The sequence below is a fragment of the Lissotriton vulgaris genome, chromosome 5 (assembly GCF_964263255.1).
Source record: "Lissotriton vulgaris chromosome 5, aLisVul1.2, whole genome shotgun sequence".
Classification (NCBI taxonomy): domain Eukaryota; kingdom Metazoa; phylum Chordata; class Amphibia; order Caudata; family Salamandridae; genus Lissotriton; species Lissotriton vulgaris.
The window spans coordinates 1257196262-1257211912 of NC_141693.1; the positions used below are offsets into that span (position 1 = coordinate 1257196262).

General features: G+C 46.2%; 1 protein-coding gene across 1 annotated transcript in view; it reads left to right on the forward strand.

Annotated features, from left to right (window-relative positions):
• Positions 1–15651, forward strand: part of LOC147712426 (uncharacterized) — a 1115452-nt gene that overhangs the window by 426218 nt on the left and 673583 nt on the right. The window contains exon 7 of the mRNA XM_086919651.1: positions 9779–9885. Within this exon, the coding sequence (XP_086775777.1) occupies positions 9779–9885 (107 nt within the window). The remainder of the gene's footprint in view (positions 1–9778; positions 9886–15651) is intronic.

Here is a 15651-nt window from a genome sequence, read left to right on the forward strand (position 1 = left end):
AGGGGTGCGAATTACAGCAGAAATTGATAAGATCGTTAAAAATAATATGGATCCTTTGATTGTTCAAGTTAAAAGGGACTTGGAAAAAATGAATAATTTACATCTATCCCTGGTAGGATGTACTAACATCATTAAGATGATGATTCTACCTAAATTTTTGTATTTCTTTAGGGCCATACCTCTGCTGTTTGAAGCCAGTTGGTTCAATGGTATAGAGGCCCTATGTAACAGGTTCATCTGGGCACATGGCAAGACCCGGAGAGCTTATAGATAAATGACACTTCCCAGGGAAAAAGGGGGCTGGGGTGCACCAGATTTCCGTTTGTATTATATGGCCTCTGTTTTGCAATATATACAAGGACTAATTGGGGGGGAATACGGATGATGTAAGAACGCAAACCATGTCTACTGAATTATATGCTGTTGTACTTGGACCAAATGCTTATAATTGTTTTCTAAAATGTACAGATTTCAGTTATTTTAAGAGAACCAGGTTTAAAACTGTTATGGCGGCAGTTACGGTATGGAATGCTTTTACAAAGAAAGTTAAGATGGGGAGATTTAACAGATATGTCTCCCTGATTAATAATAGATCGCTCCCAGCGGAAATATTTGCTGATCAAACTATGGCAGAATGGGCAACAAGAGGGATTACGCAAATAGGTGATTTTTTTACTCAGGATGGCTTTAAACAGTTTTCAGAATTACAAGAGTCATATGGTATAGATAACAGGGGCTTCTTCAAGTACCTCCAGATCAGGAGTTTTTTAAAGAACAAAGCAGGAGGCCCAGTAGGCTTTAATAAAATAGAAATAATGGAGAAAATAGAATTGATGGGGGATCGCACAATTAGGTCCTTTTACGCAGCTCTGCTGAAGGAAAAGCAGGATGATTTAGAGAAATTTAGTTAGATGTGGGCAGAAAAATTGGGGGTAGAAAGTAATTTGTTTTTTGATTCTTTAAATTTAGGATGCACAATACTAAGTGCAGCCCCTCTGCAGTCTCAGCACTATAAAACACTTTATTTTCTTTACTTTACTCCGGCTAGGATTGCAAAATGGGGTGGGAATACAGGAATTAATTGCCCCCGGTGTAATGAATTGGAAGCAGACAGCATACACATCTTTGCAACATGTCCTCAGTTGCAATCTTTGATTAAGGAGCTAGAGGGGTTCTTAGCAAGGTCTCTGGATATCGTGATCTGTCTTACCCCATCTTGGATTATGTTAGGATTGGCTGAGCAGGAGCATGAGCAGTACACAGAATTTATGTTTGTTTTAATGGCAGTTTACAGATTAACAATTGCCAGGGCTTGGTTAGATAAAAATCCCCCAAAATTCCAAAATTGGCTGGCAAATACGCCATACGCTCACAAGATAGAGGAAAATATTTATGCCCGGAAAGGGAGGAGAGGAAGACGTTTGGGGAAAAGAATATGGGAGCCACTAAGTAAATGGAAAGAGAAGCAAAGAAAGGATGATTAGAGGGTATAAGGGAGGACTGGTCAATTTGTGGTCGCTGTTTTTTATGTCTTTTATGTTTTGTATTAGACTCATTTTACTGTGTAAAATGTCTTAAATTTATTTTGGTGGGATCTACCCTCTGCATGGCATACTTTAAAGATGAGATTTAGAAACTAGAAATTAAGTAAATTACTGTAATTGTTAAAATACAACTTGTGCAAGTAGAATTGTGCTTATGTTTGTAAAAGAAAAATAAAAACTTTAAAAAAATAAAAAAGAACTCCCTTATTAATTTGGAAATGTTATGAACAGTAATATGAAATTAAGTTTTTGAATGATTTTATAGTATTATTTATGTAATATTTATGTGTTGCACACTGATATGTTGAATTAATTTGATCAAATATGGCTTGCAGGCAGGGGGAGTTAAAACGATGCTGGAGGATGATATATGTGTCGGGTCCTAAATTTTAAAGTGTAATCATGTATTTTGCAACAGTTCTTACAGTCTTTTTTGTATAGGTCTCTTAAGAACTAATTTATGTATATATGCAAACTTGTATGATACCCAAGAATCGAATAAAGGTATTTTGACTGACTGACTGGACCCTCCCTCTTCCCTCAGTGACATTGTTGTCAGACTTCTACTTCCAGAATGGGAAGAAAGACTTTTTCATTTTAATCACGTTTTATTAACCTTTTACTTTTCAGCAGGATTACGGGCACATTTTTGTGTCAGTGGTTACTTTTTCGTTGCGTTTTTTTGTCAGGTTCCTATCTTTCATAGTCACTTACGTCTTTCTTTTTCTTTTAGCCTGTCATGCAAAACATCTGCGCCTCTTTTTTCCTACCTTTTCCAGGCAAACATCATCTTCTTTGGACCAATTAGAAAAACATATTTAGAAACTATTTGAGAGTTTGTGTCCTAAATCTGTCTCCAGGCAAAAAAGCATCGATGTTACTGCAGTGCTGCGAGAGGCTGTAGGTCAAGAAATATTTGAAAACTCACCAGAAGTTGAATCTGAAGGTGATGGGGATGCTTCACAATTGCCTAACTATTTTGAAAAGTCAGTCAAACTTCTAGATAACCTTTTGCTTCCCAATTTTTTTTATAATTTTGCAATGTTAATATTTTGGCAAAAGAAAGCAGGGTGGTGAGGAATGGGTTGAGGATTTTGGCATGGCTGGGTGAAAATTGCCTTCTGCTTGCAGTTTTGTGGATAGCAATTATGAAAGGATAAGAGACCAATTCATGGCAGAGTTCAAATGTGACAAAATTTGTAAGGAACTTTGGTCAATAAACGATCCTGATCTTAATGAGGTTCTAATTATTGCCAAAAAGTTTGAACATTCCTTATTGTGTATCTAGGCGTTACCGAAACACAAGGATAGTGCATCTACTGTTCATGCTGTTACATCCATACAGAAGAGACCATCTTCCGCTGTTATAAAAGCGAAAAATATTTTCCCTCGAGTGCGCAAGTTCTAATCACTTTGCTAATTTCAAAGAGTGTCCTGCTTTAAAAGTCATTTTTAAACAGGTGGCATAGGGGCCGCTTGAGAAATGTTGTAAATCTAATGTACTGAAGGAGAAAATGTTTGAAATTGGAACAGATGTTCCTGAGGTAGTGTTGCACATTGTTAATAATGTCAAATGTGTGTATTGTATTATTTGTGAGCATTCTTCTGACCAAGTATCCCTTAATGGTATTGCGGTCACAATGATGATGGATTCAGAAGCAAGACTTTCCTTAGTTTCTGATAAAGATTTTGCCATTTGCCTTCGAGGAAAGGTCGCGCTACCCTACAGTTATGGAGGAAACCCATTGAATTAGTTATTTTGAGGCAAAAATATAATTTTGTGGAAATGTAACAGTGGGCAAGATTTATGTTCCCTGTTAAGGTTATGGGGATACACTGTTGAACTCCCCACATCAGTAAATGCCAGGAATTTATCTTGACCCTAAATCAGAGCCTCCGGTTCACGTTAGAAATATTGATTCTACTGTATTGCTATTTAGCAATTTTGTAAACAATTTTCTTCAGGAATTCCCTGCATCCACTATCCTGGGCTGGATGAAGCACCTAACAGGTCTCAAAGGACAACCTCTCACTGTCAAATCAGCAAAATCGCTAGGTGTGACTCTGGACAGTAACCTAAAGATGCAGAAGCATATCAGCGCTTCTACAAAAGGAGCTAACTTCCACATGAAGACCCTGCAAAAATTGAAACCCTTCCTGCCAGCTTACGACTTCAAACAAGCAGTTGAAGCCCTAGTAATTCCAAAAGTGGAAAATGGGGCTGTAACCTTATGCGACCTCCCAAGGTCGGCGACAGCCCCGCAAAAAGCCGCTATCAACTCAGCTGCGAGACTCATTACTGGCTCAAAGAGATTCTCTCACATCTCTCCAGACCTTAGAGCCCTCAACTGGCTACCGTTTGAAGCTAGAATTCATCTGAAAATCTCATGCATGGCGCACAAGGCCTTACACCACAATTCTCTGATCTACCTAGCTCAGAAACTGGGGCTCTCTGCTGGTAATAGAGCCTTCAGGAGTACCTAGACTCTTTTACTGAAACCACATTGTTTTGCCAAGAAAAAAACCTACAACCGATCCTTCCCTGGAATAGCTCCCAGGATCTGAATGCTTTGCCCACAGAAACAAGACTGAATCCTTCCACTGCCTCCTTCAAAAAAGAAGTGAAAGCGATTCTCATGGCTAAACTCACAGGAGTTTACTGACTTATTACTGTATTTTAATTATTAGTCTGTTTTATAGAGCTTTGTATTTTAATCACTAGTTTTATATCTATTTGAGTATTGTATATCTGAATCACCTATAACTGTGTTTTCTATGTCTATTCTTGTTTCCTACATCTGACATGTAAAGCGCTCTGATACCCGCAAGGGTCTTGTTCGCTATATAAAACCTTCAAATAAATGTTTTATCCAATAAAGTGGGCTGTGTCAAGGGTTATGTACAACATATTAATTTGAATTTGAAAGATGGTCCAACACAAGTGGTTTTTAAAGTTAGGAATATTTCAGTTACCCTTCAAAAGGATGTAAAGCTGGAGTGTTTATGTGTAGAAGGGATCATTGAAACTTTTGAAGTTACTGGATGGGTTTCCCCTGTTCTGGAAACGACTGAAAGCTCTGGTGCTATCAGATTATGTGTGGACAACTCTACAAAAAGGTAGGTGAAGGTACGTTTTTTATCTACAAGCGGAAGTCTTGCCTGAACCCAATGCACAGGATTTCCTTCGTAAGGGCTATTCTGGAAACAGTAGTGAGCAAGGCTTTTCCACAGCTGCAGTAAGTCTGGTGCATTCAAGATATAATCTTTTTATATCCGACTTTGTACTGAGTATTGGTGATGATGATTCTGGGGCTTCTGGCCTCATGTGTCCTCTTTATCCCATATACCAATTGGCACAGGCACTTTCTTGTTCAGATCTTGCAAGAGATGGCTCAGGACCTCGTGTGATTGCAGATGAGCACCAAACTGGTATTTATCAGGCCACTTTCCTTCCCCACCCAGATGTCACAGTTTCCCACCCAGATGTCACAGTTGCAATATATCTGTCGTTGCTGGGTTTGGGATGCCATTCGGGGGTGGTATCGGGAGTCTCCAGCAGAGAGCCAGCTCCATGTCAAGCTTTTTAAGCTTTGATGGTCAATGTCCTGCCGTACAACACAACCTCCATATGGTACTACAACAAGCAGGGCGGGTGAGTTCCTCGATCCTTTTCCAAGAGGCTTCAAGTCTCTAGAGGTGACTGGACCAGCAGAAGATTATATAATAGCCAACCACCTAGCAAGATCCTTGAACTCGAGAGGAGATGAGCTAAGCAGACTTCAGCTGGTGGACCACGAGTGGAGTCTCCATCCTGAGGTGGTACAAGACATCTTCAGGCAGTGGGGCTTGCCCTAACTAGGTCTCATTTGCGCTATTGAGAACGCACACTGTTGAAGATTCAGCGCATGGTCATTTGGAGATGCATTCCAACTGCGTTAGGACATTACTCTTGTGTAGGCGTCCCTGCCGCTACCTCTCCTTTCTCGAGTGTTGGGGAAAGTCAGTTGAAATCAGGCCCCAGTCATCTAAGTAGCCCCAGACTGAGACGGAAGTGTGTGGTACCCAGAACTCCTGAGCATTTGCCCTCCAAGCCGGTTAGCACCTCAGGAGAACCTCTGGTCTCAGCAACAGGGGAGGGTTCTCCACCCGGATCTTCACAACCTACACCTTCATGTATTGAGACTAAGCAGCAATCGTTGACTTATTTTGATATGCCGCCTGAAGTGGCAGAGGTCATTCTTGCAGCCAGATGCCAGAGTGCTGGGAAAGGCTTCTGGTCTTGTAAGAGTTCTGTCATTTCAGCCCTATGCAGGCCGAACTGTCAGATGCTTTGTTGTATGTTTTGTCATTGGTCTTTCATGGCTTTGCAGTTAGCACAATTGAGGTTTGCTTGTCCTCCCTTTCGGTCTTTTTAGGTTTGCCTTATCAACCCAATCTCTCTAACTCCCCAGTTGTGATGAGATTTCTTCAAATCCATTTGTCATCCATCTCTGGGATCTAAATCTATTCTCGATGTTCCTCATATGCATTCCTTTTGGGCCTATGCACAGTTGGTCGCTATATCTCCTTACAGCCTTACTTATCACACATGCAGTCCGCAAAAAGTGACGAACAACAGGCACACTCCATGCAATATATCTGCACAACTTTCTTCCTAGACAATTGGTTGAGAGCACTCAGGCTGCTTCCTGCTAAAGTTGGTAGCACCCTTCCATGTCAGTCAAGCAATTCTCCTGCCAGCCTTTTTTGTTCCATCACACCCCTCGAAACACGAGGCTCCATTGGTTTGATCCTAATCTCTACATTGACCATAAGAGAGACCATATTGTAGATGGTCAGCACTTCCAGAGGTTCACTGAAACCAAGAACGGTAAGGTGATGTAAATAATGAAGTGGATCGTCCTCTGCATTTATATCTGCTATTTGCTGGCCAAGAAGAACTCCCAAAAGAACTGCAGGTTCCATTCTACCAAGGCCAAGGCTGCTGCTACGCTATTGGCAATGAGCTGAGCGGTCTGTACAATGCCAGGCTCTGCATTGGTGCACACATTCACAAAGCCCTACTGCTGTGACATTGTGTGTAGCTGAAGGGCAAGTGTGCCTCCTCGGTCCTGCAAGATTTCTTAAGTCAGTTCCTCAGACCCTCTGTCTTTTAGAGGTACTGCTGTGGTATATATTGTAAAGGTGATGAATCTACTGTTAGAAGTATCCATTAGAGTAACAAGTTACTTCCTTCGGTAACTCTTTTTCTTGTGGCTACTCTAACCGAAAATTCCTGTTGTGATGCAGGTCGACATGTAGAAAGATGCAGGCAATGTTAGTAGATTTTTCAGGCACTAAGTGTTTGTGTTCTGCGTGTCGTAAATTTCTTGATGCAAAACCAACTGTACTCTAGCACCTGCCATCTGACTGAGATAAAACTGCGCCAGACCATACTCACAATCACCCACTGTAGGAATCAACGTTTTCCCTTCAACAAATGGTTGTAAAGCAAGAGCCTTCAAAATGTCTTCCTTAATCCTTTGAAACGTACGATCATACTCCTTGGACCACACAAACTCAGCACCTTTCTTCAACAGTGGCCTAAAGTATTCTGTCAAATTTGTAAAAATGTTCATGAATTTTGTGTGAAACTCGCAAAGACCTAAAAAAGATAACAATTACTCTTTGTTCTTAAGGAGCTGGAACTTCAATTATACTCTTAAACAAACTACTGACGTGACAGTATATTGTAGGTGAAGGGCAATTTGGCCTACTTGTCCCGCAAGATTGTCTAAGTCAGTTCTTAAGACATACTGTCTTTTAGAGGTTATGCGACAGTATATATTGTAAAGGTAACGAATCTGCTGTTAGAAGTATCCATCAGAGGAAGAAGTTACTTACTTTCAGTAACTCACTTTTTGTGGCTACTCTAACCAAAGATTCCTGTTGTGATGGAGGTAGGCATGTAGAAATAGGCATACAACAACAGTAGATTAGGAGAGAGTTTATGGTAAGTTATATTGATACATAAATGACCCCACCAGGTGCAGATGTAGTTAGATGCTCTGCTCCGGTCTGTGTAGCTCAACTGCCCTCCAGGGAACCCTCACAACCATGACCTCATTGGGTACCTAACATCTCCATTCTTTTGAAACACATAGGAAATGTTTCCCACCTTAAGAAACAGAATGGAAATATAGGCCACAAAAACACCAGACTATGCAAAATTTCAGAGCATCATCAAATGGTGCATGTAAAAAGAACACCACAAAAACATGCTGCATCTGACCACCGCCAAACTACACCACTCGGCCAGACGAGCTTAACTCACTAGTAGAACTCGGTACACCAAAATAATTAAATATCACAACACACCAACAAACACTGACACAACAACTCACACAAACAAAGAAACTACTAAACATTAAAAGAGGTATCTTTCAATATTCATAAAATGTTCACTTGCAAAAGATATGACTCAACCCACACACTCAGGCCACATATGGGCATTGTGTATTTTAGCAATGTGAATTTGTTAGCCCATGCACTCAACCCCAGTATTTTAGTAACAAGTGACTTTCAACCTACACATTTATAACACGTTAGGACAGCTAATCCTTTAGCTACAAGTATCTTTCGCTCCTCACACTCATCCCATGAAAAGGTATGTTGTGTTTTAGCACAGGGAATCTTTCACCCCACACACTCCTCGCCTGTAAGGGTGTCTAGTGTTTTAGAAACAGGTCTTTTTTCAACACACTCACTCAACCCACGTGAGGACATCGATGTTTTTGCAATAGGTATCTTCACTCCACACACATACACATCCTAAGGGCATTGAAAAGGGCATCATGTGTTTTATCAATAAAGTTCCTTACCAATGAGGAAGAATCACATGGAACAGTGTTCAGCTCCTCTCTGCCACTCAGGAAGGATCACGTGAAACACTGTTCAAAACAAACCTAGCTAACAGCCACACATCAACAACATTCTCATACATTGAGAACAAACAGCAAATGGGGCAAGCCACAATGCTTGCAACATACCAATAGAATAGAGTTCTATCCAATGTGAAACAGGAAAGAGACCCCCAGCAAAAATGAATACTAGGAAAGTGATATGTAGGTGCCTTATGCAGACCACAATGCTGCGACATACCAATTGAATAGAGTTCTATCCAATGTGAAGCAGGAAAGAGACCCCCAGAATATCTGAATACAAGGAAATTGAAATGTGGGTACATTATGCAGACTTCTCCTGTACAATGAAAATATTCATCAGTTTACCCCTGAAGTACTACACCAGCTGCACTGTGGAACAAAAGACTAGAAACATCAAGGAACCACATACATAATAAAATACAGTAATAAGTAAACTGCATAGCAAATGTAAGTGTATATGAATGCATCATAATGTCACCAATAGTTTTTTGGTTTTTAACTTGAGAGCTGTACAAATGTTTATGACGGTAACATGAGGTATAAAACCACCATAACATTGAACTGCACAGTCACAAAAATACATGCCTTTAACTTATCCAAACAATCACAGGACAACTTGAGAAAATTATTGTGTGATGAGAAATTTGCACACCATTTTTAATTTCAATTTGATAGCAAACTGAGTTTTACTCCCAAACCCGATTTGAGTCATACAGGGATTTGTAGACAAATTGGAAAAAAATGTATGGCATTTTTTGTTAAGCATTAAAGCTGTAGTCAAACAATGTCCCAGGTAGTAGTCTCCTATTGGTTGACACGTAAATTATAATTTTTGGACATGGCCTTTAAGCCAATAAATCTGCCACCAAGATGGCATCTACTTTGTAGTTTGGCAAGGACTTTATAGACCACCTCCAGCCATTTTTCTGCAATAGGAAAGGGTAAATTTCAGAAAATCACATCCACTAAAGCATGACACCGTGTTTGAGTTTAACGGAAAGTAGAAGGGATTCCTATGAGACTGAAATTAACAGAGAATAGAGCGTATTTGCACAGTACTTTTTGACAATCGGGCCAGAGGTTATGCTGTCACGACAGCAAATGCTTAGTTAGCAATCTTCAAGTTTCTGGCTGTACACATTATAGTGCAATCAAACGAGAATCACCTTTTTGTCAGATTAGATTAATAAAATAACATGGAGCCAGATTACTCATGGACACACCAGCAAAAAGTAGCCATTATGCTCTTCTAGTACTAGGCCTCACACAATCTGCCACTGTTTGTCATTTTTTGCCTTTAACCGGTTTTAGATATCTGCATGGTGTTTGAATTCCAAGGGTCTCATCTTCTCAAGTGGATTGTTAAATCGAACCACAAGGGTTTGCCAATACCTTGTGTTAAGACCATCATTAAACAGGTACAGTGACTTTTTAAGTGATTCAAAGTGATCTTTTTGTATTTTTAACTCTGCAAAGTGAAGTATTTCTTCTCGCTGTGAAGTTCAACAGAATGTTGCATTTCTTGTCTAATTTTTTAGGCCACTTTGGTCTCAAAGTGTGACACAACCTTTAATGACATGATCTGAAACACTTGGGGCCTGATCACGAGTACAGTGGTCCATTGGACTGTGGAACTCGCTGTGGCAGTCTGACCACTGCCATACTGCGGGTCTGTCTGCATTATTACGAGTGGGGCGGTTGGACTGCCACAGGACCGATGTGTCCGCCGGAGATCCAGGATTCCGCAGTAGTCATGCAGAGGTCAGGTGGCTGCAATATGCTGGTGGTGCCGCTGCAGCATTGACGAGCATATTACTAGTTACCAGTCCGCCGTCCCTTTTGTTTCCGTTAGCCTACAATGAAATGGTAGCGGAGAGGCAACAAAGGGGACCCTAACAAGGCTTTTGTGCCGCTCCTGGGCCTAGGGCCGCATTGCACTCTTGTTCCTGCACAGTGTGACATGCATGCCCCACCATAAAGGAACGTGCAGTCGGCGCTGTCATGGCTGTGGGCTGAATGTTAGGCTCTTCTATGAGCCAACCGATGTGAGACTGCCACAGCTCAGCCCGCCCAAACAGGATTAAACTCCTAATTGCGTGGGTAGGCGCACCACAGCTTTGGCGGTCCTCCAGCGGATGGTGCAGTGGCACCGCCACCAGCGGTTTGCCAAAGTTGAAATCAGGCCCTTCGTGTTGTCTGGTGTGCATTTTTATGTCACCACATACAGTGCACATGCCGATATGTTATTGTCAATGTTTCTTACTGGACTTCCATTAACAGTATATCAGTGAAGATTTTGACAAAATATGCTGTGTTTCTTTTCTCGCCTGTAGTTTTTTTTGCTGAGGAAATGGTGGCTTAATGCTGACCATAATCTTCACAAATGTTTGTTAACGCTGTTTCTGTAGTAGGGGATCTCTGTGTATAGTCATAATCTAGTGAATAGTCCCGCTCAAGCCCCATAGGCTGCCATTATGTGGCTTAAATAGGATACTGTGCCTTTAAGAGAACTTTCCAGACTTCTCCCAGTATCCCAGAATACATAGCAGGTCCAACTTACTTTCAGTTCTTTTTTCCGGCTCCTGCTTACAGGACCCTGGCATTGAGCTCTCCCTTTTTCAAGGGTTTATTGAATTCGTTTTTGCACTTTTTGACTTTTAAAAGTGTTGCAGTTACTGCTTGGTGTTCTCTTCTCACTTTTGTGCTGTTTTTTAGGCGTTTTGGGGCTCCGAAATGCCTGGCCTTTTTGTTAAGTGCCCAGCATGTGAGAGGAAGAAGGCCAAAAGCGACCCCCATGATGTCTGCATCGTGTGCCTTCCAGAAGATCATGGCCCTGAGGAGTGTGTTATCTGCCAGCAACTTTCTGCTAGGACCCTCAGGGACAGATTGAAGATCAGGCTGGCTGGCCTGGAGGATAGGCGTCAACGCGCTGCAGGTGGGTCTGGGCAGCCTGGGAGGGATCCCTCTGCCTCTGCTGAGGCCCCTGGGGGGCTCCCCGGGGGCAGGAAGTCCAGCCAACGATCCCATTCTCCGTCAACGTCGAGGGCTTCGACGACGGCGTCGAGAGGGATGACGACGGCGTGCTCCCCGTCTCCCCGGGGCTCCGGGTCGAGACGGCGTGACGGCTCGACGGCGAAGGAGAAGCCGACGTCAAAGCCGCCGTCGACGTCATCGTCTTCGTCGACGTCGAGGTCTTCATACCGACGCCGAAGGCGCAGGGACGTGTTTCGACGCTCGCCGTCGAAGCGGCACCGACGCTCGCCGTCGAGGCGTCACCGTCGGTCGTCGTCGAGGCGACACCGCCGATCGACGTCGAGGGGCTCCTCGACGTCGAGGACATCAAGGCGACGACGGCGGTCGACGTCGAGGACATCAAGACGACGGCGGTCGACGTCGAGGGCGGACCGCCCGACGTCGAGAGGGCGACGTGAGAGGTCGCGCAAGAGGAGATCGACGTCGAGGAGTCGACGTTCGACGCCGAGGATGAGAGGGTCGACGTCGAGGGGACGACGTTCGACGCCGGAGTCCAGGAAGCGCCATTCGACGCCGGAGAAGCGTCGTTCTGCGTCCAGCAGACTGCGGTCAGCGTCGAGGAGTAGGTCACCCTCTCCAAAACGACACAGAGGGGGCTCTAGCCCCAGGAGTCACGCCGCTTCCAGAGGACGCAAGAGGAAGCGGTCGCCTGCGGATGGGGATGGATCTCCGCACCCGTCACCTAAAGGGTCACCGGGCTCGGTGTACTCGGAAGTGTACACTCCGTCTCGACCCAGGACTCCTACTCCTCCACCCGTACCTAAGGAGGACCCTCCGCCCTTGCCACCACTTCCTGCAGGGGATCCTGCTCCACCTCCGTTCCCTCCGCATGGTCCCACCCCGCAGCCGGTGGTCCCTCCGCCGAGGTCCACTTCACTGCCGTCCCTGCCTGCTCCTCCCACGGGGACCCCGAAACCGAAGCCCCGGGAGGATCCGAAGAGGCCCCGTGAGGAACCACGGAAGACCCCTCCTCGCAAACCGAAGGAGCGCCCTAGAGCTGACAGGTCTCGTTCTCGCTCGAGGCGCAGATCTTCCACGAAGTCAAGACACCGCCATAGGAGGCGCGAATCACGCTCTCGCACGAGATCATCTGGGACCAGGGACTACTCACCTACGCTATCGGGGTCGCCGGACACCAGAGTGTCCCCGATAGATGACCTGGTTGCCTTTCAGGACGTCCTGTTGAGGGGCGCGGCGAAGCTAGGCATTACACTCACAGTGCCTACTCCGAAGACGTCCGTCATTTTCGAGACTCTACACCAGAGGCACATGTCTCGTCCCCTCCTGCCCTTGGTGCCGGGCCTGGAAGAACCGGCTATGGCGCTGTTTCTCACCCCGGCGGTGACGAGAGCGGCCCCGTCCAGATTGCTGAAGAAATACCGGGCTCCCGACTCGGAACCGGCCTTTTTGAGAGCGGAGCCTCCGCCTGACTCCGTCATCGTCACGGCGGCCCGCAAGCAGCATGCCACCACTCCGACCTCCACGGTTCCCCCGGACAAGGAGTCTAGGTGGATGGACTAGGCGGGGCGAAAAATCTGTGGGACTTCCGCGAAATCCATGAAAGCGGCGAGTGCCACGGCTCTGTTGGGGCGTTACGACCGCGCCCTCTGGGACTCCCTCGAGCGCTTTGCGGAGCATTTACCTCGGGAGCAGCGTGAAGACTTCATGGAAGTCCTGAGTGAGGGGACGCTGGTAGCCAACCAGATAATCAGCGCGGCTGCGGACTCTTCCCTGTTGGCTGCTCAAGGGTTCTGCCACGGGATCAACCAGCGGCGCCACGCATGGCTCCGGCTGACGTCCCTGAAACCGGACGCACAGCAGAGGGTGGCCAATCTGCCGTTTTCCGGGGAGACCCTCTTCGGGAAGCACGCAGATGATGAAATGGCCCGCATGAAGGCGGAGGCCGAAACACTGATGGCTGTGGGCCTGGAAAAGCCCAAGGAGACCAAGAAGCAGTACCGCCCTTTCCAACGACGGTTCGGAGGACAAGGCCGTGGACGGGGACAGGCTTCGGGGCACTCGCAGCAGCCGTTCCGGAAGCCGTTCCAGAAGCGGCAGAAGGGCAGAGGAGGCCAGCAGTCGGCTCCGGCGCCCAAGGGCCAGGCGGGGTCTAGGCCCTAGGAACTTACTTCCCCCGGATCCGTTACCCACTCCGGTAGGGGGAAGCATCCAACTTTTTCTGGCAGAGTGGAGAAAAATTACTCAGGACAAGTGGGTGCTGAATATTGTTTGCAATGGATACAGTCTTCGGTTCACCAGCCCTCCTCCAGCGATTCCCCCGGTCGGCTCGCAGTTTCAGCTGCGCGAGCTTCAGGCGGAAGCGGATATCCTGTTAAGGAAAAGGGCGATAGAAGACGTACCTCTGTCTCAGAGAGGAAGAGGTCTGTACTCCCGGTTCTTTCTGGTTCGCAAGAAGGACAAGAACGAGTTCAGGCCCATTCTGGATTTGCGACAGGCAAACAAGTGGATTCGCAGAGAAAAGTTCTGCATGCTGTCGTTGCACCAGATCTACCCTCAGTTGCAACAGGGAGACTGGCTGTGCGCTATAGACCTACAGGATGCTTACTTCCATGTGCCCATTGCACACAAACTCAGGAAGTTCCTGCGGTTCCAAGTCGGCACCAATCACTATCAATACACAGTACTCCCATTCGGACTGAAGTCTGCGCCAAGGACATTCTCGAAGTGCATGGCGGTGGTGGCGGCACACCTGAGGAAGAACAAGGTGTTCGTCTACCCTTACTTGGACGATTGGCTGATCAAGGCATCCTCCTTCTCGGAAGCGCGAGCACACTTCCAGAAGACGTGCGTTCTCTTGAACAAGCTGGGGTTGCACATCAACATGGCCAAGTCTGTCCCGACTCCGGTCCAATGCATACAGTACTTGGGAGCCTCCATCAATACGCTGTCAGCAAGCGTGTCTCCTTCGGAAGAGCGACGATTATCACTCCTTCGGAAGGCTCAGGCTCTTATGACGACTCCATCTACAACAGTGAGGACGGTGTCTTCTCTACTTGGATCGATGGCCTCTTGTATCTTCCTGACGCCACACGCACGGCTGCACATGAGACCGTTGCAGGAGTGCTTGGAGGACCAGTGGGATCAGAGGAAAGGATCTTGGGACGACAAGATTCGCCTGTCGCTGCATGCTCTTCAGTCCCTGAAGTGGTGGTGTTCGGCGGAGAATCTCCTCAGAGGGGTTCCCTTTCACAAGGACATTCCCACGCAGACTGTCGTGACGGATGCGTCTCTTCTGGGATGGGGAGCGCACTCCGGGACTCTGCAGATTCAAGGCACGTGGTCACCGATGGAGGCCACGTATCACATCAATTTCCTGGAACTCAGAGCTGTTCACTTGGCGCTGAAGGCCTTTCTTCCGTCCTTCCGGACCAACTCTCTGCTTGTACAGACGGACAATACCACCACGATGTATTACCTCAACAAGCAGGGGGGGTCGAGATCGCGCACTCTGTCACAGGAGGCGCAGGCGATCTGGCACTGGCTCCTGGCCAGAGGACTGACGATAACGGCCACCCATCTACCAGGTGTGCAGAATGTTCAGGCAGACGCACTGAGCAGACTGCTTCAGGAAAACCACGAATGGGTCATAAACGACGAAGTACTAGGAGAAGTCTTCGCAAGGTGGGGAACTCCAGACGTAGATTTGTTCGCCACCGCCGAAAACAGCAAGTGCAGAGACTTCGCCTCCAGGTACTTCCAGCAAGGGACGCTGGGGAATGCGTTATGGATCGACTGGACGAACAGCTTTCTGTACGCATTTCCTCCCATTCCCCTGATTCCGGCGGTGCTCATCAAGCTGGCCCGGTCCAGGGCTCGGATGATACTCATCGCCCCGGAGTGGCCCAGGCAGTGGTGGTTCACGGACCTACTTCACCGGTCTCTCCTTCCTCACATTCGGTTGCCGTGCAGGCCGGACCTTCTCACGAAGTTCGGGGGACGGATGTTACACCCCAACCTCTCGTCTTTGAGTTTGGCGGCATGGCTCCTGAGATAGTGCAATATGGCCATCTGAATCTGCCCGATGATTGCATGGACATACTGAAGGAGTCTAAGAGACCTTCCACTCGGACTTCATATGCTTACAAGTGGAAGAGGTTTTGTATCTGGTGCCAGTCTAAGAACCATGATCC